Genomic DNA, 24,989 nt, shown 5'->3' with positions numbered 1-24,989 from the left:
GTTGGTAGAGCGTTGGGCCTGGTTAGCCCAGGGTCGTGAGTTTAAACCTTACCGAGAGCTTGATTTATCACGCATTGACAGGATTGGTTAGGGTTTTAGTTATTTATGTGCATTTTGCCGGTTTACACACAGCGGTACACTGATGCCTCTTGCTGGAAGACGAGGGTTTTTTAAACAGGAAACTGCAACAAATCGCGCCACGGAGAGGGACTTTACGTTCATAGAAACTGCGGTTCCAATGCATATCCTTGCAAAGGTTAATTGAAGTTGCTTTTTTCGAGGGTGGAGGAGAAGGTGAAAAATGGTATTGTACGAAATGGACACAAAATTTTCACTGGAGAACAAAACGCAATGTATGTTTGATAGCTCAGTAGGCTATAGACCGCGGTTCTTCGCTGATTTTTCTCAGGGTTAAAAAAACGTAGCAGCGAAAAACTGCAATAATTCTGTGCCTGGCATGTTTCTGAAAAGCTAACACAACTTCCTGCAGATATAGTTTGAATTTTCGTTACAAAGAGGCATTACTTCGTCTACGGTGATTACGACAGGATGCTTTCGATCAACACTAAGACTGGGTGTCAAAGATAATAAACAAAAGCCTTTTCCGTAATGTTTTCGGCCAAAATCCCGTCGCAGAATGAACAAAGATGACACAATGGGTTCCACGCGCTGCCTAACTTTTTTTCGCGAGCTTCTTAACCCATGATGACGTTTCAACGCTGAGGACATAACACTGAAATAAGACGGTTGCAATCGTAATGTATATCTCAGATATTGGCAATGCCTGGTTCGTTTTTTTTTTAATTTGTCGCCCCAGGGCTTGGTATAAATTATTGTCATTGGGAAAATTCTCCATGCTGCAGTTGAATGTTTTTTTATTGTTTTTCGGTTACAGTGTTTAAATTTTTATTAAATAATGTAGTTGGGTTGATTCATTAAACTGCATTCTTTTGTTTCTCTTATGCGGTCTGTTGGCCTACCTGTCGATTTTTTGATTATTTTTGGCCGCGACTCGATAATTCTACACACTTGCATACGCCAGGAGTTAACTTCATGACGTTTCAATAGTTGGTTACTCTGGTACGACGTAGGATTGGCGCTTTCGTCTACCGTCTCCAAAAAATATAGACAAGCTACAGTCGACACAATTGGCCGAATATACTAGTTGTCACCTAAACTGGTGCCTGTTCTGATTGAAACGCTTGCTAAATTACCTTTAAAATACAAATGTTAAATAGAAAACTACGAACAGCGAGCATTAAACATTGACAATTGAGGGAATATTTTGTAATTGGTGGCAATGTTACGGAAGAATTTGAACAGGGCGAAAGTCGTGTTTTCCAAAAATCTTTCACCACTAAGACGCGGAACATACAAAAAATTACTTTGCAATGCAAAACCCAGGCAAGTGCAGATGCAGCAAAACTTTATGATTAAACGTCATTTTGTGTTAAATTGTGCAATTTGATTAGTTCGCGTACGTGCGCATATGTTGTTTTGGGGTCAATCGCTTCGTTTCTATCCGACATATCGGCTAATCTCTGACATATGTGCAATTCGGTTTTGGTTTTAATTTCACATCGACATTTTTATTAATCCTGTCGAATTCATTATTTTATGTAATCTCAATAACCGTATATATATCGATGGCCGTAAGCCACAGAAGGAATATAGAGAACTGAGCGAAGAGGCCCAAGTTACGCGCTCTGTAAGAAAAATCGTGAGGAGAATGCTGCATTGAGTGCTTACGCGTAGTTGTCTAAGGTGAGTGTTGTCGTTTGTTTTTGCGCTAATTAAAAGTTCGTAAAGGTAACCCGTGTGGGTGTTTTTTTAAAAAGTCATAGGAGTCAGATACACGGCGTGTTTTCTCTCTGCAAACCCGGGTCCCTGCACAGAAAATTACTCATCCGTAACATGTAAACAGTGACGTCATGAGCCATTGTGGTTTTGTGACGTTTGCAGTTGTAAAACAAGAACGTGCAACTGTTTTACAAAAAAAGAGAAACTTGTCACACCAGAATTGTCACTGCAAATCAAGTTTTACTGTGCTGCGTTTTGGCCATTTATTGTTGTGCAAATTATACCTTTGTAAAATAAATTGACTTAAATTAAGGAATTGTAGCAAGGACCAGCAGTAGAAATAGAAACATGGAAATTTCTCCTTACTCTCACCCCAGCCAATCTCACTAACTCTGCACTGCTGTCATCTCAAATGTTTGCTCGATTTATCGTACTGATTCAATCCACAATATATTCACCAAAAAAGTCTCAGATGTGTATTAAGTTTTTTGAAAGGTTTCAGGACCTTCTGGTGCAAACTGCAAATATGGTGCTGGATGTCAAAATCTCAAAATGAGAAAATTGGCTTGTTAGAACGTAACCACTGGAACTTACTAGAATATAGATGACCATGTCCTCAAACCGTTGTCAGGTATTTGTTTAACCAACACAACCAAGATTTGTATTAATTAGTCAGAAGCAAAAGGCCTCTGATTGATATCAGTAGATTTATTACAAAAATCTTCAACAGTTTCCCATTCCAAAAAGTTGGGTTGATATATGCTGTACCCATGATGGAAATGCAGTCTTTTAATCAACATGCATTCGTAGCGGAATCGTCTATAGTAACCAGTTGTAATTTGGAACTATTGGTTGCATAGCATGCAGAAAATTTTTTTACCTTGCACATGTGGAATGGTGGGTAAGGTTATTCTGCCCTGGTAGGGTTGGGCACACTTTTCTATTGACAGTCCAAAAATCATCAAATATTTGACATATTTTAACCATTTTAAAGTGGACAATTAGAGGTAAACTATAACCTATTTACAACAATGCTTTAAAATGTGGCCTAGGTAAGTGACGTGTACAAAAATTACATCAAACTGCAGTATAAACCTTGTTTGTAAAGTGTCTCATTTGTACAAACTCCTAGCAGGCCAGATACAAAGACCTAATGTGCCACATTTGGTCCTTTGCAGGAGGTTAGCCATTGTATTACTTTGCACAGTTTTTAGCACTGTTTAAAGTTTTTTTTTATAATACCTATTATTGGGTGCACCAAATGCATGTGCTAAAAGCTAGTAATGTGAAATAAGCTACTTAAAAACTATGGCACATTCGAATGACGTATTTATCAAACAGAATTACCCAATATATTGGCAAGTTTTTCATACTTGAATAGTTATTTTTTATGGTGGTACGCACTTTCATTGAAGATAAAAGCAAACTCTTACCAGGACACTAATTTTCTTTGGCTAAAGTTGGTTTCTCTTTTAAGCTGAAATATAATATTCTGCATTTTTACCTAAAACCTTGTATTGAATTTACCAAAGCTTAATCTTAAAGCCAACATCACTTATTTACTTTATTATCAGCTACAAATCACTAGCGACATGAAAATAATAATCACAAAATTCATTAAGTGCATGGTAGCTACCTTCCATTTTGATACAAATTACGTAAACAATGCATAATTCAAACATATTTAACAAAAACACATTTCGTGTTTGTGATGTCACAATTATTTCCTTTGTGCAAGTTTTGATTCAACTTCACTTAAATTGTTTTCACTCATTTCAATCAACTCCTCCCTTCTCTCTTCAGTTATGTCTGTTGCCGTTCTGTAAGCTTGGATTGATTCTTTATAAAAATCCACACTTTCATTCAGTCGATTTGTTTTCATGCAAACCAAACCAAGGTCACTTAACAAAATTCCAAACACTTTATGCTTTGCTGAGTTTTCACCAAACCGTTTTCTCATCATTTCAAGTCCAAGATTAATTGTTGATTCACTGGACGAATAATCTCCGATTAAACGTTGACTCAACCCAATCCCGAGCAAACACCACACTTGATTGTCGCATTTAAATCCTTCTTCCACGTTTTTGACATAATACACTTTGAGTCTGATCGTTTCCATGAGTGGGATCACATAACCACTAATTATTCGTTTGTTTTCAAGTTTTTGATTCAAATCCGATGTTTTCATCAAACCTCCGCATGTCAGATACAAACCCCAAACACATCCCCTCACACCTTTCACCGTTTTCCATCCACCACATTTGACATAAAGTTCAGACGCAACATCGAAAAATAAAATCGATTCCAAACATTTTCCCTCTCTTCTCTTTATATCTCCAGTTATTCTCAAAACTTCCTCAGTTACCCAACGACCTTCAAGCAACCTTAAAAGTTGGTTTCTTGTTTCATTTGCTTCCAAATATTTATGTTTTTTCAACAAATTCACGTAAGTTTGGATCCAAAAAGTTTGGATGTTTTCATCTGAAATAAAAACAATTTATTTAATTTAAACATAAATAAACCCAACCTCCCACCATCACATACCCTGGCGGTCTATTCAAAGTGTCAGTGTTTCGGGGGATTTTTTTTGGTAGCGCTAAAGAGTGGTAAACGTGTATTTTTTTAAAAAAGGGGACATATTGGAAAAATAAATTTAAGATTTCGTACTTTTAATGTTTTACAATTTATCAGAAAGGGATTTTGATTAGGTTTAGTGAAAAATCACAGAATATACACGTCAATGCCGTTATTTGTGATGTCATAAAACAACAAATGTGCTGTAAAACCATGTATGTTTTGTCACGAAATATGTGATATTTGAAAGTCCTAAATGTTCATTTTTCCCGATACAGTGGTATTTAATTATAAAATGTTATATCCACTGTATAATCAACAGCTTTCTTTGAAGCATTTTACATTGCTTGCATTTCTGTTAAATGGTATTCCTACATTTCTCTTACATGACAACTTATTCATGTTTCAATACTAGTAGTTGTCAAAAAGGGGGTGCTAGCAGTCTGTTCCTAGGGGTTACCAACAACAGATACAGTTTTCTTCAAATTGTTTTTATTACCTGTTTGCTGTTGTCGTCCCTGCACAACTTTTCCTGCATTTATCTGTTCATCACTTGAAAACTGATTATGGGTTACATCATAAGAGGTTTGATGCTGTTCAGTGCCTTGAAAGTGATTAAACAAAAGTAAATCTAAGCTACACCCTAGGTGATGTTTTGTAATTTTAAAAAATATAACTTTGCATTTCTGTTATGTACATCAATGGGCTTGTAATAAACAGTGAAATTACCTGTTTGTTGTATTGCTCCCCGGATAATATTCCAAGTGTTGTCTTGTTGACTATTGAATAGTTCAGTGAACCTTGGGCTATAGGGAGTAGTTGCAGGCTCTTCAATACCTTGAATAGGTTTCACAAAAATATATTTTCATACTTTTGTCATGTTAGTGTTAAGCAAGTTGGTGATTTTGTGAAAAAACTAGTCCAAATAGACTTGAGAATGTACAACCTTATTTAATCGATTGTGACGGTGATCAAAAGTTAATATAAGCCGCCTTCGAATTTAAGCCACATGTAAATGTCATAGGCAACCTTAGGTGCCCTATAACAATAATTGTCAACAAATCTGTCCATTGAAATTGTCAGGTACGCTGATAACTGCGTTTGATAAAACGTATTGGTAAGGCAGAGCAAGTGAAAGGTGAATTTCATTGAAACTGAGAAACACAGCCACAGCCACAGCCACCCACGAATATAAGCTGCCCTCGATTGAACACCGCGGAAACGATAGGTTAAAAAACTTTACAAGCTGTGGCTTACAATCTAGTGAATACGATACAAGACTTTACAGATTTTCAAAAAAAATGAAAACATTTAGGCCTAGGTAGGGTCACATAAAGGTTCGTGTGCAAAAAAACCCAAAGAAACAAAAGAACGTCAAATTTTTTGTCACATTTACTAATCAGTGTTTGTTTACAAGAAAACTTACCTGAAAGTTGCATCAATACTATTGCAGCATCTGATTGCCTCGTAGAAATATCACTGCTTGTTTTGTATTCACCAAAGCTTGTTGGGTTATTGGCAATTTCAACATGGTTTGCACTGAATTCTGTTTTTGGAAACATAATAAATGTTACATCATATCAATACAAAAAAAGATGGTGAACAGGGACTAAAAACATCTTTCCATGTCAATACTCTTCGCTTAGTTTTTGATATTAACAAATTTGCTAGGATGGACTGATGGCCTCATTGCATGACACTAAAAAAAAGACATGAGAAAAGGTGTTGCACAAATGAATTAACATAAAGATTTTTTCGTGTCACAAAGTTGCAATGAATTCACTGCATATTTTTATATACCATTTTGGAGAAAATTTCTTCCTTGCATTTCTGTGTGACTTTTGGCTTTAAGCTTAATAATTTTAAGTTAATACCTGTTTGTAAAGTTTGCACCGTATCCCCATGTTGTTGTGTTGGGTTAGCGGTAATCAAAGAACCATTTCTGGGTGGGACACTGGTGACAGTATTATAGGAACTTCCACCATTACAGAAAGTAGAATCTACACAAAAAAGAAATTTATAACTCTTCAAATATGTACACAATGACATGTGGATGGAAGTAGTTTTCATTATTTAAGCTTATGCCAAAAATTAACTTAGTAGATTAAGTGCTCTGATGGGGCTCGCAAAAATTATACATATCTAGCATGTGGATTAAATTGGCGATAAGGAACTTGAAAGTTAAGGCTTTTGATAATGCAGATTTTTATCTTTATTGTTCAGGCCGTCGTTTTTTATTGCGTGTCAAAAATCCTAAGTAAAGATTTTCGTGCATGTTGAATAGTAAAAATGCCTTATGTGGTAACTAACCTATGAGAACGACCAGGCTTATTTCCATTATAGGATTCTTGTACTTACATAAGTTTAAAATACATGTTGAAATAGCAACAAAACAAAAGAATAACCTGCATGTTGTAGGCTGAGATGTTTCATTAAATAGGTCCAATTGAACGAAAAACGGTCTTTGTTTCATAACAAAGCAAGATGTTTGGCAACCTTGCCACGTGTTTGGTAAATGGTAAGTTTTAAACATAACGCGCTTATTCACTGAACGTAAAGCAAGTGCTGGCTGGTGTTTGCATGGATTTTGTACAAGAATTTATTGCGGTTGAATTTATTTAGCCATCTAAAGAGACAAAATCAATTTGGATGAGGATCCCAGCATAGCAAACGATGACCGCATTAAGTTTTCAACACTACGTAACCATTCAGGTAAATGCTGTTGTTTAATAGTGACTCGAAATACAAATTTCTCCCCAAATAATTATTTGCGGTTTGCAATTAAATGACTTCTACTGGCACCAATTTTTTTGAACCACTTTTCCACCAGCATCTATATGCCAGTCATTGAAAAAAGAAAACTAGTAAGATCGATGTGAATGCTGCAAGATTGGCATGACCGATAATTAAGTTATTAAAGTAATTCAATTTATGGTCTTTAAGGACAATGGCGTTGGTCTGTTCATGTTCCTGAATATCGGTAACTCAACATTGTTTCACGCCACGGGTGTCGAACAGTGGCTTTGCATGTTGAAAACTTAGAATGGTGAAAAAGGCAAAAATTGAGCCTTAATTGTTCATTTCTTCTTCTACCACCTAGCCAAATTTCCAAGATTTTTTAAAATACCTGTTGTTGATGGAAAAAATTGCATAAGTTGTGGTTGCTGTGTTGAATTGTTTGCAGTAAAGGCATCGTTTCCAGTCAAGAGATTTAAATTTCCGCCCACTGAAATAAAACCTGCATTAAACATCAATAAAAAAACAACTCAAATTTGAAATCGACATGGATCTTACACTTTAGAAAAATTACATAGCTGTATTTGCAGACAAACCTAAAAGCTAATTTCCTTTTTTCGAATATTATCTGTGTCTGTGAACACAAAAAAAAACAAAAAAACAAGCACAGATCGAAATGAGCCGGTTTGCATGTCTTGTTTATGTTGGCATGATTTTCAATTTAAACCTACTGTAAGGTTTAACGTTGTTCAATTTGGCTTATGATACAAAATGTCCTTTCTGTACATATAGAAATGCAGCAATGTGAAATACCTGTTTGTGGTGGTAAATCATTAGCATTAACTGAAGATTGATTTGCTGGAATGAAGTTTTCTGTAGTATTGCTGACAGGATTGTGGTAACTTTCAGGTTCACCAGTGTTCAAAGCAGAGTCTACATTTGAGAAGCAAATATTTAGAGGCAAACTAATACTACACAATAATTATTATATTGATTATGATAAGAAATACACTTGCATAACTACTATTTTAATAAAACTCGTATTGTAAGGCACAAAAGTAATGCAACCACTTATGATAATTGAGTTGCAGAAAGTGACATTTTTTGATCGACAGACCTCATCCACATTAAACTACTACCCACAGTTTCCAGCTAAATGGACAGACTTACACAATTTAACAGTGTGCCAACTTCACAATAGTATTTTCAGCTTTAAAAATACCTGCTTGTTGCTTCTGCGGTATAGTTTGTGCACATTGCTGTGCTGTAGTGACATGCAAAACATGACCATTGCCATTCCAAGGATGTTGAAGGCTTTCACCATTATTTAAGCAATTACAAGATCAAAACATTACAAGATCAAAAAAATATAATGGGAAAAACCGATACAGTGTCCATTTTTGGGGGCAAAGCAAATTATTTTCTGGGCCCTATCAATCAATGTATAATATACATATATACATTGTATAAAAATGTTAAAACTAAGCTTTGTAAAAGTCTAAATAAGAAATACAATTATAGATCTCAGTGAAGTGTGAACTTAAGATCCTAGGCAAGTTACATTAATACAAACAAATTGCCAGACAACCACATTTATTTGCCATCATCAAAAACACTTGTTTAGTTCAGACTAAACATGCTTATTTTTTACATCGCCAAACAGAAGCCTTTGCCGCAAGCAATCCTACCTTACCACAATTAAAGTATATGTACATGATTTCTGTGTTGTCTTAGGTGGATGTTGAAGCTATTGTGGGTTGCACAGTATTTTTGCAACCTGATATCAGTATCTTCATATACTATTCACGAAAATATGTGTTTATGTTGTTTGTACCTTCATAATGTTGCTGATTGTGTCTGGTGGCTGCATGTTCTTCTTTTGCACCATCCATGTTAACCTCAGCTGATGTTGTGTTTCCTTAAATAAAATAAACACATCACATTCTGCATTAGTTTTAGACCAGTTCACTTGGAGGTAAAACAAATTTACAAAGTAACCTAGGGGATGAAGTAACAAACATTTTTAGATCACTTGCAATTTTTTTAATTTGAACTATATCCGCAAATTACGGAAAGGCACTTGCGTACGACCTGGAATGCTTTTGCGTACCACTAGTGGTACTACCGGTTGGGAAACACTAAACTAACTGAAGCTGTTAATAACATTGTACCAAAAAGTGTATTATGTAGCTTTTAAGGCTTGGCAAGGAAAAAGGCTTCTTTCAAAAGTGATTGCCAATGTATTGTCTTACATAAATTTAACTTAAAACCCTAGGAAAGTAATTGCTTCACTGTAATGCAATGTTTACCACTATCAGTAGCATACCAACAGCAGATACAGTTTATTCAAATTGTTTTCAGTATAAAAATTTTACACACATAGCGTTACCTGTTTGTTGTCGTCCCTGCACAACTTTTCCTGCATTTATCTGTTCATAACTTGAAAAATGATCATGGGTTTCATCATGAGAGGTGGTTGGATGCTGTTCAGTGTCTTGGAAGTGATATAACATGAATTTACATTTATTTATATTATGTTTACCACAATCACTAGTTTGTGATGTCATAACAGGTGCCCTCCGTTAACAATATCAAAATATATATGACGGAGGTCGTAAGTTTTATTTTTTCACCTGCTTCTTCCTTTCGTGATGTTCCATCTTCATTAGTTTTTTTTTTTTTCTTGCTGTCACTGGAAGCGCTTGGAATGTCATTGCTTGATTTTCTTTTCAAAGCTGAATGAGAATAGATTGCTAATGTCAACTAGGGATGTGCCAAGCAAACCCGAACCCGAATAGATTCGCTGAATATGAGCATAGTTTTATTATTCATGCAACCCCGAATAATACATAAGACTCGTGGGCATATATTTATTGGATCACAATATGGTTGTGTGAAACACTAACTGAGGTTTTGTGCTTTATCGCAAGATCGATGATGAAAGTACACCGCTACCAGGACAAATTTAATTTTAAAACCCAGTAAGTATACTTACTTTCCTATATTGACTGCTATAATAATGCAGTCTGGCACTACAATATTTACAGTGGACAAGATTGGTACAAAGTTTTTTGTGTGACAAATTGCAATGAAAACACTGCATAGTTTTTTGTTGTAAATCTTGTTTTCGCTTTGACATAACATTTCAAATAAAACGACTTCGGAGAAAAAAATGTGAAATAGACATTTGCTACACATGCATGCCCATGTGTCCTTTTTTGCATTTCCACGTAACTTTCACATTGATTCTTAGTTGAATCTATACCTGTTTGTGATTTTAAGCTATGTCCTCTTGAACATTTTGATGCTTTTTCAACTAACTTTTCGACAACACCAAGCACAAAATGACTACCTGAATGAAAAAGTCAAAAAGTGCACTAAAACTGCACCAAACAAGCCGAAAATCGCCCTGGCAACAGCACATGTCTCCCTGCTCATTCAACCATAAATTTGCCCCCAATGCATCACCGGTTGCCTCATGGCATAACTGAGTTTACATTGGCGAGCACCCCAGGACCAACCATTCTTGTTTGTGTTTTCAAATTTAAGACAAAACAAATTTTTACACAATACTGGACTAAACATGTCTTGCATTTCTGTGCGACTTCTACTATCAATCTTATTGCAGTTCACAACTGTTTGTAAAGTTTGCACAGTATTCAGATGTTGTTGTGTTGGATTGGTGAATACTATGGGATCATTCCTTGGTGGGTAACTGGAGACAGTATTATAGGAACTTCCACTACTCACAAAAGTAAAATCTTTATACAGGAAGTAGATAATATATGGAGTGGATGCAAATTTCTTTAATTCTACCTCTTTGCTGTGGTGGAGCTGATGAACTTGTGTTTTGTCGGATTGCATTGTTATGGTAAAGAGGAACTTGAAAAGAAGGACCTCTTCCAAGTAAAATATGTCCTGAATTTGATGCAAACAATATTACTTGATTTAATACAGTCTTATTGTACTTTAAGGAAATTAAAAGTTTAAGATTAGTACATAACTTTTAAACCAGTGGTTCCCAACCCAGTGTTCGAGGGATGATTTTATATTGTTTTCTGTCTGACATTATTTTTTCACTAACTCATTGATGCTGTATATACCTCCCAAATGTTGTTGATCCTGACGATCTCGATTAACTTTTGACGCCAATCCAGAAGATGATGGGACTTGAACAGAATCACCTAAAACTGGTTTCTTGTCAGTAGATGAATGATCTTTCTTGGCATCATTAAAGGTTGGAAGATTGTTGGGTGCTGGGAAAGAAAGGGCTCACATAATACAACAGACACAAGCCAGCAAATTATGAGTCAATTTCTAAATTTTTTCTAGTTGGTGTAATTTTCAGAACAAACCTTGGAATCTTCGGGTTCTTGCACAATACCATTTAAGGGAAACCAGCTTGTCATCGTTGACAAGAAAGGGATCTTTCATGTTCATCTGCCTGACAACATCTTCCACTTGTTGCTCGATCACTTCCGGACTTTGCTGGTCAAGAAGTTGCTGCAATCTCTCACAGATTTCGATCATGTTTGGTCGTTTAGATGGATCTTGATCCCAACACTGCTTCAATAGTTGCTCCAGGTTTTCAACGATTGCTCTGTCGCTTTCATTAAGATTTTGCTTCAGTTCTTCTATTACTAAACAGTTAGGTCTAGTCCCTTCCTTAATGGAGTCTAGTAAAGCTTTTAGGTTGTCGGTGGAGTATGGCAATGCCCTAACCACGACAGTAAAGGCCATCACACCGAAAGCATAAACATCAAGTTCTTTTGTTGGTTTCATGAAAGAGTTTTCAATTTTTTCAGGTGCCGTGTACATCGGTGTGTGTTGAGGTCTTTCCTTCTTGCTTCTTGTAGAAGGATTCTTTGTCGTCAATCCAGTTATGGTTGTGAGTTCCGCATTTCCAAAGTCGCACAGTTTCAGGAGCAGAATTTTGGTAAGCAACCCATTTTCAGGCTTGACATCTCCGTGAATCATTCTCTTCAGAGGTAAACCATGGCAAGCTTTGAGACCTTCTGCAGCATCCAGTAAAAACCGGACACGCAAGGGAAATCCCAAACTGATCGAGAAATTCAGCAACAGTTCCAAAAGGTTCCCCCCTTTACAGAACTCCATGACAATCCCTAAGGCAAATGGCCATTTGGTCCAACCATAAACACTCACTATGTTGATATGATTTAGTTTTTGCAGGTTTTCCAGCTCTTCACCAATTCTGCAACAGTAAATTATTGTCAAACAAAACAGTTACAGTAGTGTATCATGAATACTGGATTTACGTTTTTTTAAAGAGTTCTTCACTGTGACGACCAACAACTTTGATTACTTTGACGGCGACAAATTGCTCCAAACCAACATGGTAACCAATTATTACGTCACCGGATCCACCACTTCCAGCAACATAGTTCAATTCGTCACATAAAATATCCCCGGCTTGGATAAAAGGTAACTACAAAAACATACAAAATGGATTGTTATTGCTGATATTACTGATCAAAAACATAAGGTGATGTAGGCTGCTACCCCGGTAACATAATGATAATGAAACAAAACATACCTCTTCCACAGAAGACATATTACCATCTAATTGCGACAGAAAGGACGCCGGGAAACGAAAAAAAAACTGTTCCTCTTTGCTTTCCCTTTTCAAAATGGCGGTGGTGGTTTCGAAAAGGAACCAAACGAAAGCAAAAAGGGGGAACAGAACCACTGGGGATGCACCGAAAGTTCGGTTTGCCAAATTTATTCGGCCGAAACTAAGGTTTTTATAATTATTCTGTTTCGGCCGAATATTTTTGCAAAATTGGGCAGAAACCGAAATTTTTAACTGCATGCAACGCTGATACGCATGTATCCGACGTCGTATTTATCGTATGTTATGTTGTGTTTTTGTGGCATCAACTGTATTTTTAATAACGTCGAATACTAATCACGCCACGAAACCATATCAACTCATTTACGACGAGCGTGCTATTCATTTGTTTTGCACGGAAGACAACTAAATATCCGGCCGACCTATTTTGTGACAACTTCCAGCAACAAGCTGCCTTTTCAAATGAGTCACGAATTGGTCCGAACTCAAACGACCCTGTATGCATTTATTATATAAGCCACCACATCTTTAGGTAAAAAATAGAGTCCTTCCGAGTTATTAAGTCAAGACATTAAGTCGATAATTTTCAAGCCTAACAAACAGAGACGTCAGTATGCGCGGTTTGTAACGTTTTATTGTAATACTCGTGCGAATGTTATTTATGCATTAAACTAACAGATTGACTTTGGGTTAGAGAGTATATAGCCTAGCCTTTTTATCAGGAGTCAGATATACGGCAGTGTTAATATTTTGTGTAGACGTTTTAAATAACCCCCTACATAAATTTGCATTGTAAAAAAAACTCGAACATCCTGCTGTTACAGGCCTAATGTTATTGTAACACAAAACACAACACCTAAAAATTATAATACACAAACAAGGATATAATAAAGTACATCAAGATTCGCTGTTGGTTTGACGCGCAAGGGACATGAATGAGCGACATTGAATTGCCTGTGTTTACGACCCAGCAAACAATTTGACGTAATTTCTACGTAGATTTCGGGTTGCGTTTTGGTCTAATCTACGTAGTGTCGGAATGTTTTTTTTACGTAAATCTGTCGACTCGAAACTACGTCTTCAAAACGTTTTCAAAAACGTCAACCACATACGTAGAAATGACGTTCTGTACAGTAACGTTCAAAACCAACGTTGGCTGGACATTCGTAACAACGTTATGTTTACGTAGAAATGTCGACTCTAAACGATGTTTTCCTGACGTAGCTGTTTACGTCGCGAAAGGACATTTGTTTTACGTTACATTTTACGTCACAGGATTCGTCTATAAAACGTTGACGCGAATGTTTATTTAACGTAAAAACATTGATTACTGTGACGTTGTTTAGTCATAGTTTCGGAACGTTGGGCTAACGTTGCAATTAACGTCTAATCTGACACCGATCTGACGATTTTGAAACGTTCCTTTCAACGCCAGATATACCTTTCAAAATATTTAGATTTTGTTAATTAATAATTTTTGATTTATCTTACCAACGCCTGCACAATAAGCACCACCTGCAGTTTGTCAACATAAAATAATTTATTAAAATAATCCCAGCACAACAATACTATGCTAAATCCGTCAATATGAAGACAGTGGTGTCGTATAATCCGCTGCTGGAATAGGGGTACTGCAAAAACAAAGCAAGAATATCACCAATCAATATAATTAAAGTTTTATACAGCAGTGTCACACACTAAGACACAGTTTTAAAATTTACACAAAAACATACCCTTTAAAAGTCGCCACATTGCCTTTCTCTCCGCATTGCCTTCTCGGTGCATGCTTAAAAAAACAACCCACTTCCTTTTGATTTCTTGGGGGCAGAATGTAGTTTTTCGGCAAGCTCCTGTAAAAATGGAAATTTAACTTTAAAGTGCATTAAACAAGCCGTGACATGTACTGCAGTACCGGGACATAATATGTTATACGCATAGCAAGTATTATCTGGAAAAAAGATTTTTGTACTCTATAATTATAATTTAACACCCTATAGTTGATTTAAACAATCCGCTACAAGTTCATTATTATAGTATCCAGACAAAACCAGCACCTACTTATTCATTTGTTCTGTGGGTGTTTTTTTTCCACATTCCCAGAAGTACCGCAGAGAAAATAGAATATCTGAAAATCAGGTTTTGGTGTAAGATTTAAAACACATGTCTTTCATAATTTTGGAACCAACGTAACTGTACATGAAATATGAAAAATAGCAATATATACAATACAACGATAAAGTTAAATTACCTTTACTTTCTGTAGGTTCCTTGTCCTGCTTTTCAAAATGATTCTCATGGAACTTTTGAACTTAACAAACAAATAATTTCACACCAAAGCCATTTACAAACGATTAATCTGCAAAACAATCCAAGTACACTAAAGGCCAACAACAAACACAACATTTGCTAAATAGAACCAAACAAAATATATGTTGTAAGGGTATGCTATCATAGTATAATACTATAATATCATCTGATGCTATTTCTGTTTCTGACATGTGAAAGACTGGAGGATACCCATAAGTTTGATTTGACTCGCAGCCAATACCAATAATATATCCCTCCCGAGAGGAATCCAACGGTACTTTGAAAAACTTTCCCGCCAACCGGCTTCTCTCCCACAAGCCGCGGCAAGGCCAGATAGCGCCAAATTTTCTTTTATGAACATGTGAGGTATGCGGTGCGTTGACTTGCCGAACTGTGACCACACGCTGTGGAAAATCCATAAGGGACGAACTACAGCGAGGTCGGTGGACAGTCCCAATTAATCACAGTGTGTGTGTCAAAGGGATGTAGAATTTGTGTACGGGACAAATACTGCGCATATGACGTTAATATTTGCAAATCATCACTCTAAAAACAACTGATCTCGCCCCATTTCCTAAAAACAGATGTTTAGTAGCAACTATAAAACCACACAAAGGCCTTTCCATCACGTTTACGTTTTCTTTTACAATTTTGGAAAGACTTGTCCTTCACTATCCTGCGATGCAAAATTATGCACAGTATTACAACACTCTGTTTTGAGTTGAATTACAAAAACCGCTTTCTTTTAAATGGCTTTTAAGATCGAAACGACTAAGCATTGCTACGTGCGCAGTCAATAGCCGACCGCGACGGTCGTGCCTTGTCTTTAAACAAGTTGTCAGTCCCCCATTCGTTTGTTTCAACTTCAGTCGAAATCAAATTTTGCACATTATTAGAACACTCTATTTTGAGTTAAACTGCAAAAACCGCTTTCTTTTAATTCTAATGGCTTTAAGATCGAAACGACTAAGCATTGTTAGGTGCCAGTCAATGGCCGAGCGCGACAGTCGTGCCTTGTCTTTAAACAAGTTGTCAGTCTCCCATTCGTTTGTTTCAACTTCAATCGAAATCAAATTTTGCACATTATTAGAACACTCTATTTTGAGTTGAACTGCAAAAACCGCTTTCTTTTAATTGGAATGGCTTTCAAGAGCGAAACGGTTAAGCATTTCAATGGGCCAGTCAATAGCCGAGCGCGACGGTCGTGCCTTGTCTTTAAACAGGTTGTCAGTCTCCCATTCGTTTGTTTCAACTTCAATCGAAATTAAATTTTGCACATTATTAGAACACTCTATTTTGAGTTGAACTGCAAAAACCGCTTTCTTTTAATTGGAATGGCTTTCAAGAGCGAAACGGTTAAGCATTTCAATGGGTCAGTCAATAGCCGAGCGCGACGGTCGTGCCTTGTCTTTAAACAAGTTGTCAGTCTCTCATTCGTTTGTTTCAACTTCAATCGAAATCAAATTTTGCACAATATTAGTACACGCTATTTTGAGTTGAACTGTAAAAACCTATGCCTATGTGCAAAACGAATTCTGGACTTTCACTCTCATTTTGAATGTAATCGCTCTCTGTAATGGGAAAGTCCGTATTTTAGGTGTTTGTTTGATTTCAAATAAAGCAAATTTAGCAGTTTTATGAAATCCAATCCTGAAAAGTTTCCTATTGCACTAGAATTGACGCGAAGGGAGTCGGTCGACGTTGAGCAAAGGAATATCTGAAGCGTAAACAATTGTCAGACTTTGACTGATAAAACCTTTTTCCCATGTGAAACGTTTGCGGCCAAGATTTAATGGCTGCATCAACGGGGAATAACGCGCCAAGAGTTTAAGCGAATGCGAAAATGATTTTTGTTCTTAACTCAGATAGTTTGTTTGTAATTTAACTTTCTGAACGATGAATCAAAAGCGTGTTAATAACAATGTCTAGCCCACTTCGCCTCAAATATAAACGATATTTTACAACACTCTTATCTGGCCTATCTTGTCAACAATAATATCCTGCTAAAATACTCACAATTATATTTTTTTAAATATATCAAATTAACATCTTCTCTACGTTTTACGGAACGTAAGAATACAGGAACTAGGACTTTCCGAAAACAAAAACGTCTTTCTTACGTTAACATTGACGTGCAATTGAGGTCGCATTCGGGTTGTATCGAAACGTATCAAATTAACATCTTTCCTACGTTAACATTGACGTGCAATTGTAGTCGCATTCGGGTTGTATCGAAACGTATCAATTCAACGTCTTTCTTGCGTTAACATTGACGTGCAATTGTGGTCGCATTCGGGTTGTATCGAAACGTATCAAATCAACATCTTTCTTACGTTAACATTGACGTGCAATTGTGGTCGCATTCGGGTTGTATCGAAACGTTTCAAATCAACATCTTTCCTACGTTAACATTGACGTGCAATTGTGGTCGCATTCGGGTTGTATCGAAACGTTTCAAATCAACATCTTTCCTACGTTAACATTGACGTGCAATTGTGGTCGCATTCGGGTTGTATCGAAACGTATCAAATCAACATCTTTCCTACGTTAACATTGACGTGCAATTGTGGTCGCATTCGGGTCGTATCGAAACGTATCAAATCAAAGTCTTTCTTACGTTAACATTGACGTGCAATTGTGGTCGCATTCGGGTTGTATCGAAACGTATCAAATCAACATCTTTCTTACGTTAACATTGACGTGCAATTGTGGTCGCATTCGGGTTGTATCGAAACGTTTCAAATCAACATCTTTCCTACGTTAACATTGACGTGCAATTGTAGTCGCATTCGGGTTGTATCGAAACGTATCAATTCAACGTCTTTCTTACGTTAACATTGACGTGCAATTGTGGTCGCATTCGGTTGTATCGAAACGTATCAAATCAACATCTTTCCTACGTTAACATTGACGTGCAATTGTGGTCGCATTCGGGTCGTATCGAAACGTATCAAATCAACGTCTTTCTTACGTTAACATTGACGTGCAATTGTGGTCGCATTCGGGTTGTATCGAAACGTATCAAATCAACGTCTTTCTTACGTTAACATTGACGTGCAATTGTGGTCGCATTCGGGTTGTATCGAAACGTATCAAATCAACGTCTTTCTTACGTTAAGATTGACGTGCAATTGTGGTCGCATTCGGGTTGTATCGAAACGTATCAAATCAAAGTCTTTCTTACGTTAACATTGACGTGCAATTGTGGTCGCATTCGGGTTGTATCGAAACGTATCAAATCAACGTCTTTCTTACGTTAACATTGACGTGCAATTGTGGTCGCATTCGGGTTGTATCGAAACGTATCAAATCAACGTCTTTCTTACGTTAAGATTGACGTGCAATTGTGGTCGCGTTCGGGTTGTATCGAAACGTATCAAATCAACGTCTTTCTTACGTTAACATTGACGTGCAATTGTAGTCGCGTTCGGGTTGTATCAAACGTTTCAAATCAACGTCTGGGTTACGTCAATAACTACGTGCAAATATGGTCGATTTGGGGTTTTCTAAAACGTATCGAAGTTGCGTCCCAGTTACGTTAAAATTTACGTACATAAATAGTTGCATTCAGGTTTTTATCTAACGTATATAGTGAACGTTTTACTTACGTTATTTATGACGTACTTTTTTGGTGCAAACAACGTTCATTACTAACGTCAGTGTTACCAACTTTCATGCAACGTTTAGTTTGAAAATAACGTGGTATGCAACCAATTTTCGACTTTCCAGCGACGTTGCGAACGTCGAAACTACGTTGTGTGTTTGCTGGGGAGTCATATAAGGGCCTTTTTTTGCTGCCATGTGAGGTCACTAATATTATCACAGCGAAAAATTAATCAACACGGTTATCATAACTTGTGAGTAACTATACTATAGTTACAGTACATATACTGTCGGTTAAGGACGCCTTAAAAACGTCACGTTTTTCGTGTGAAAAGTCCTTTCATTGTTTTGTGTAAGTGTCCGTCTTTTGTTCACTGACCGTTAGTTCTTGGATCGTCCTTCTTTTAAACAAATTTTTCTGAACACAAGTAATACGCCTATCCTTCGTGGTTATGTCATTATAATATTGCCCTTTATTTTTTGTTAAAAATGTAGCCTTAGTTTGACGTAAATCTTGTCACCAAAACATATTGCTTTGTTTCTCCCCAGTTTTAGCGGCGAACATAATTGCGTTTAGACGTCGTCCGAATCATAGGTACACCGAAACGAAAAACAGCTAACAACTCGACAGGGGAAATGACTAATATAGTTTCTCTCTCTCTCTCTGCGCTCTCTTTCCGGTTCAGGGAGAATTGTAACGTAGGCCTACACCCAATCAAGACCGGAAAACAGGGAGTACCTGTTAGTGTTGTAGCCACACGCATGTTTCCCTACTTAATTCTTTACACATTTGGAACACATACGGACCGAAGACTGCAGACGGTGTTAAGCTTTCCTGCCGGAGCTCCCACAGGCTTTCTGGCATCCTGCTGGACAACACATTTTTCTGACACTTTGTTATAAAACGCCAATTTCGTAATTTTTGAACGGAGTCCAGTCTTTAGTCCATTCTACTCTTAGTCGCTCGTACTCTCTCGGCCCTGTTGTTATTCTCGCCATCGCGCAGTAACGTTCGCACGTTCTTTTAATAGTTAATTCGCTGCAATTCAGTCACGTGTTAAACGCGCTTGAAACTAATTAAACTTAAGCCACCTAGTATTGCAATCGTGCCTTTCAATTAATAAACAAGTCTGCCACGGAGTCGAACTTAGTAATATACAGCAAGAACACGCAAGCAGACTTTAGCTTCAACAAAGCAGCCGACCGGGGATGCAATTAGGAACGCTGCAGTGTCTCCCCAAGACATTTCGCCAATTAAAATGCATACTTAAGAAGCGGAAAGAGTACTCTTTCCTGTCTCCCAATCGAAAAGCACACTGGCCGCGGGAACCCATGGCTCGCGAGTCAGATGTGGTTCTTTTGATGACGGCATCTGGCTCGCAGATAAATCTAAGTTGACATTTCTTAGCACGAATGTTACGAATAAAACTTTTTCTGTCATTTGCCATAACGTACAATCGTGCTATACGAAATGCCAACTTACACTGTAAATTTAAATACAGCCCTATAGGCGGTAATTTCCACCTAAAACCGTGGTCCCTAAAAAGTGGAACTGACCACCTTAAAACACAGCATGGGAAAAAAACACCCTATAGCTTTCCTCCCCTAAAGTGACTTCGTTCCACCTTGTGTGTACTGTATAAACCAATTAAAGCGTTGAAAAATGTTACATGGCTGTACACAGAAATTCTTTTTTAATATATAGCTTTCCTTGCTACCTTAGACAAAAATGTTCCCGACCCCTAATTAAGCATCAAGCCTATGTCTTTTTGCATCCCAAACTATTCTCAGTCATGTAAAGCAATGGACTTGCGTCATATTTTATTTCATCAATGCCCGACGGGGGAAATAGCAGAAGGTTGTTTCGCAAACTTACGAGGTTTGGCAACGCGTTAACCTTGTAGCGAACAGAAGGTTACAGAAGAACACGCATAAAACGCAACAACCGCAACACAATAACTTCTCTCATGTAGAAGTAACCCGGGACTAATATGAGGTTAACTCATTACCCAAAATAAAGGTCATCGCTGATACGCAGTGAAAACGGTTTCAAAATCCAAGGTTGCTAACATTACTCTGTGGCAGATACATAAAAAACTAATTTTGTTAATAAATCTTTACTCATTTCATTGGACTGTTTATTTTATACTTCAGTGATACATTTGACTTTAAATTACGGTAACGGTTCCCTAATCTATCCAGGTTGTAGGGTCCCGAATCGATGATTTTGGGAGGCTTCCATCCTCGAAGACCCAAAATTAACATCGTCAAAAAGTCTCAGTCTGACACCATGCCTGCTGAAGTAATATAACATGAACTTACATTTATTTATATTATGTTTACCACAATCACTAGTTTGTGATGTCATAACAGGTGCCCTACATTAACAATATCAAAATATATATGACGGAGGTCGTAAGTTTTATTTTTTCACCTGCTTCTTCCTTTCGTGATGTTCCATCTTCAGTACTTTTTTTAATTTTCTTGCTGTCACTGGAAGCGCTTGGAACGTCATTGCTTGATTTTCTTTTCAAAGCTGAATGAGAATGGATTGCTAATGTCAACTATTATTTTAATACAAACATGAAAGTCAAATGTTCCAGGTGGTTTTAAACTGTTTGCTAAAACTGCAACAAATAAACCCTGGCGTGAATACTTTTTGTCAATAGATAGACAATGAAGAAATGGAGAATTAACCAGGATGGGAAACAGAGCAAATGTATTAACTAGGTTTTGTAATGGGTAATAATTTTGTATAGAGCAGTTAAATCAAACTAGATCGTGGTTTCTAACTTTACCAAACGAGAAAACAGTCATCTGTTACAAAATGTAATACTAATATTTATTTATGGCGATGAATATTTTTTAGAGACGAATTTACATGGTAATATAATGACTCGATTTTCAGCAGTGAAACAGCTGAGAGGTCATACAGTTTTTTATGGAAATATAAATTGCACAAAGCCTTACAATGAGCTTTTGATATTATAATAACATTAAAAAGATGTAAAGCAAACTTGCAAACTTAACAGTATTTTTAAATACCTAATTGTTGTTTATTGGTATATTCATTGTTGTCATGTGTAAGGCACTTAATGTTATGTTGAGTGATTTTTGTTTTTAGTAAACTATCCTAAACCATACAACATCTTTGAATATACCTGGCTGTTGCTCCACTATTTCTTCACCATTCAAGTCATAATGCTGTGACCTCACATTGGATAATTCTTGACCTGCTATAAAAAAATTTAGGATCAGCACTTTAAAGTGAAGACGGGCTTTTACTCAAGTGATCAGTATTTATGTTTGCGCAATATAGGCACATAATCTCTGCATACACCAGCTTGTAACATTACCTGCTTGTCCAAAAACCACTTGATCTGTGGATGAATGAGTTAGGGTGACATCACCAAGTGCAGGAGATCGGTTTCCCGCATCAGAGTTTGGATTGGTCTCTGTGATGAAAACACAGGGACTAAATGTTTGAGGGATTTAGTTTTTTTTGTGATAAGTGCAGACAAATACAAATGTGATCAATTCATAGTGAAATTGTCAAAAGCAAAAATTGCAAACATTCTTAAAATTTTACATTGCACAAGTAATGTATGGCAGAGTCAACAATATGTGGTATCCATAACAAATTTGAGATGATTTTTGATAGTACTGTGAGTGCTTTACAAGTTCATTACTCCAATGTCCATGCTTGTGTGCTGCCTTCATATATTCCCATATGATCAGTTACTATGCAGAGAATGGTTAAAAAAAGGCCAACATACTTTTGTGTACACATATAGGTTGGCACATGAAGTCATCAAAATTTAAACATAATTTGTAAACTGACCACAGCATTTAAAAGGTAGCCGACCCCTGAGCTATGGCATCTGTATTTACCACAGTGCTACATCTAATTTGTCTACAATGAGTTCTATACACGGTTGCTACAAACAACATCATACACCACAAATATCATTTCTAACAAGTATTAGTTGAATATACTCCTATTCACACATTTTTATGCATTTAAGAAGAACTTGTTATAGTTTTAGTAATTGCTGTTGCATTGTTTTTGAAAAAGTGGCTTCTAAACACTTTATTTGCATGAGCTTTTGTGAGCCTAATCTAACTTCATTTGGTGCTGCAAATTTCTTGACCAGAGAAGGACACAATGTATTGAAGTAATTGTTATAGTTTCTATTTTTCAACAGCAAAAGTAAAAAAAACTATGGCGCAATCAGTCAAGCCAGTACCTTGCAAAAATATATTTTTCTGTCTGACATTAGGTTTTAAATAACAATCTCGATTAACTTCTGATGCCAATCTAGAAGATGATGGGCTTTGAACAGAATCACCTGAAACTGGTTTCTTGTCAGTGGATGAATGATCTTTCTTGGCATCATTAGAGGGCGAAGGATTGTCAGGTACTGTGCAAAGAAAGGACCACATATCAGTGAAAGTGATAGTTAATACAGTTAATGATTCGACATTTTTTCTGGTTGGTATAATTTTGAGAACAAACCTTGGAATCTTCGGGTTCTTGTGCAAAACCATTGAAGGGAAACCAACTTCTCATCTTTGACAAGAAAGGGATCTTTCATGTTCTTCTGCCTGACAACATCTTCCACTTGTTGCTCGATCACTACTGGGCTTTGCTGGTCGAGAAGTTGCTGCAATTTCTCACAGATTTTGATCATCGTTGGTCGTTTAGATGGATCTTGATCCCAACACTGCTTCATTAGTTGCTCCAGGTTTTCAACGATTGCTCTGTCGCTTTCATTAAGAGTTTGCTTTTCTTCTTCTATTACTAAACAGTTTGGTCTAGTCCCTTCCTTAATAGAGTCTAGTAAAGCTTTCTGGTTGTCGGTGGAGTATGGCAATGCCCTAACCACAACAGTAAAGATCATCACACCGAAAGCATAAACATCAAGTTCTTTTGTTGGTTTCATTGTAGGTTTTTCAATTTTTTCAGGTGCTGTGTACATCGGTGTGTATTGAGGTCTTTCCTTCTTGCTTCTTGCTGAAGGATTCTTTGTCGTCGATCCAGTTATGGTTGCGAGTTCCGCATTTCCAAAGTCACACAATTTGAGGCGCAGAATTTTGGTAAGCAACCCATTTTCAGGCTTGACATCTCCGTGAATCATTCTCTTCAGAGGTAAACCGTGACAAGCTTTTAGACCTTCTGCAGCATCCAGTAAAAACCGGACACGCAAGGGAAATCCCAAACTGATCGAGGTATTCAGCAACAGTTCCAAAAGGCTCCTTCCTTTACAGAACTCCATGACAATCCCTAAGGCAAATGGCCATTTGGTCCAACCATAAACACTCACTATGTTGATATGATTTAGTTTTTGCAGGTTTTCCAGCTCTTCACCAATTCTGCAACAATATATCATTGTAAAAAAAAACAGTTACAGTAGTGTATCATGAATGCTGGATTTACGTTTTTTTGAAGAGTTCTTCACTGTGACGACCAACAACTTTAATTACTTTGACCGCAACAAATTGCTTCAAACCAACATGGTAACCAATTATTACGTCACTGAATCCACCTTGTCCAGCAACAAAATTCCATTGGTCACATAAAATATCTTCAGCTTTGATTAAATGAAACTACAAAACATATATAAACAGATGGTTACTATTACCAATATTGCAGATCAAAAACATGAGGATATGTGGGGTAGGCTAACCTGGTAACATTTCGAAAAGGGCGCATAGTAAATTTTATGGAAAATACTACTACGATTAGAATTTAAAACTCCACATACCTCTTCCACAGAAGACATATTACCACCATCTAATCAGGACAGAAAGGACACCTGCAAACGTATTCCACAAGAACTGTTTCTCTTTGTTTCCCCTTTTCAAAATGGCGCTGGTGGTTTCGAACAGGAACCAAACAAAGGAAAAAAGGAGGAACCCCAACAAAATCAACAAACAGAGTTGCTTGGGGTGATTCCACCCGCGCCATCGCTCAAGGGTAACCAAATGTCCTTCGCATCCGCGAAAAAAATTGCGGGTAAGACAGATATTCAGCTGAATTATACTTTACGTTTGTTTTTGCTAAAATTTGCAGAAACATGGTGCGGGTTACCACACTAACCCGTAACTTGAAAAGCGGTTATCAAGTCTATTGTTGTGCGTCAGTGCTGCCAATGATTTCTACTAGCTGAGTTTGTACTTCGCTGTGTGGGCACTTTAGGCATTATTTGCTGCATAACACATTGGAATATTTACAAATAAAATTAATCGTTCAGTGAAGAAGTCGAAAAGAAATTAAAAAAGGTGGTAAACGCTGCAGCGTACCAAATCATTTCGGCCGCCTGCAGTGCTGAAGATAAGTCTGCTTGCGTGTTCTTGCTGTTGATGCTGTTGCGTTTAA

General features: G+C 37.0%; 2 protein-coding genes across 4 annotated transcripts; both read right to left on the bottom strand.

The window, feature by feature from the left end:
- Window positions 1-3,346: 3,346 nt before the first annotated feature.
- LOC145888486 (uncharacterized) lies at window positions 3,347-12,779 on the bottom strand. The gene is made up of 15 exons (XM_082979241.1): window positions 12,665-12,779; window positions 12,387-12,556; window positions 11,466-12,322; window positions 11,214-11,366; window positions 10,927-11,028; window positions 9,744-9,845; window positions 9,500-9,604; window positions 8,945-9,028; window positions 7,924-8,043; window positions 7,502-7,612; window positions 6,249-6,374; window positions 5,801-5,920; window positions 5,104-5,211; window positions 4,874-4,978; window positions 3,347-4,281 (listed from the first exon to the last, which is right to left on the bottom strand). Exons 1-15 carry the CDS (start codon window positions 12,680-12,682, stop codon window positions 3,521-3,523), a joined length of 3,042 nt encoding a protein of 1,013 aa, XP_082835367.1. The 5' UTR covers window positions 12,683-12,779; the 3' UTR covers window positions 3,347-3,520.
- Window positions 12,780-20,429: 7,650 nt separating this feature from the next.
- On the bottom strand, window positions 20,430-24,483 carry LOC145889247 (ankyrin repeat and protein kinase domain-containing protein 1-like). Of its 3 annotated transcripts, none has more exons than XM_082980157.1 (8): window positions 24,376-24,483; window positions 24,048-24,217; window positions 23,127-23,983; window positions 22,960-23,031; window positions 21,967-22,065; window positions 21,772-21,846; window positions 21,045-21,146; window positions 20,430-20,907 (listed from the first exon to the last, which is right to left on the bottom strand). In XM_082980157.1, the coding sequence occupies exons 1-8, from the start codon at window positions 24,391-24,393 to the stop codon at window positions 20,888-20,890; spliced, it is 1,413 nt and encodes a 470-aa protein (XP_082836283.1). In that variant the 5' UTR covers window positions 24,394-24,483; the 3' UTR covers window positions 20,430-20,887. The 3 variants fall into 3 exon arrangements, with proteins under 3 accessions (XP_082836283.1, XP_082836284.1, XP_082836286.1); XM_082980158.1 differs by having other exon boundaries at window positions 20,430-20,904; XM_082980160.1 differs by having other exon boundaries at window positions 21,772-21,843.
- Window positions 24,484-24,989: the final 506 nt, after the last annotated feature.

This window comes from Ascidia mentula, chromosome 2 (assembly GCF_947561715.1).
Source record: "Ascidia mentula chromosome 2, kaAscMent1.1, whole genome shotgun sequence".
Classification (NCBI taxonomy): Eukaryota; Metazoa; Chordata; class Ascidiacea; order Phlebobranchia; family Ascidiidae; genus Ascidia; species Ascidia mentula.
The sequence above is the reverse complement of the archived record's forward strand: the minus strand, read 5'-3'. Positions and strand labels throughout refer to the sequence as shown.

Coding starts and splice junctions, on each gene's coding strand:
- LOC145888486 (XM_082979241.1), bottom strand. Junction 8,044..8,944: donor CAATCAGCAACATTATGAAG/GTACAAACAACA, acceptor TCTCAAATGTAG/ACTCTGCTTTGAACACTGGT. Junction 5,212..5,800: donor AGTATTGATGCAACTTTCAG/GTAAGTTTTCTT, acceptor AACCTATTCAAG/GTATTGAAGAGCCTGCAACT.
- LOC145889247 (XM_082980157.1), bottom strand. Junction 21,147..21,771: donor AATAGTGGAGCAACAGCCAG/GTATATTCAAAG, acceptor ATTCTCATTCAG/CTTTGAAAAGAAAATCAAGC. Junction 20,908..21,044: donor ATCACGAAAGGAAGAAGCAG/GTGAAAAAATAA, acceptor ATATTACTTCAG/CAGGCATGGTGTCAGACTGA.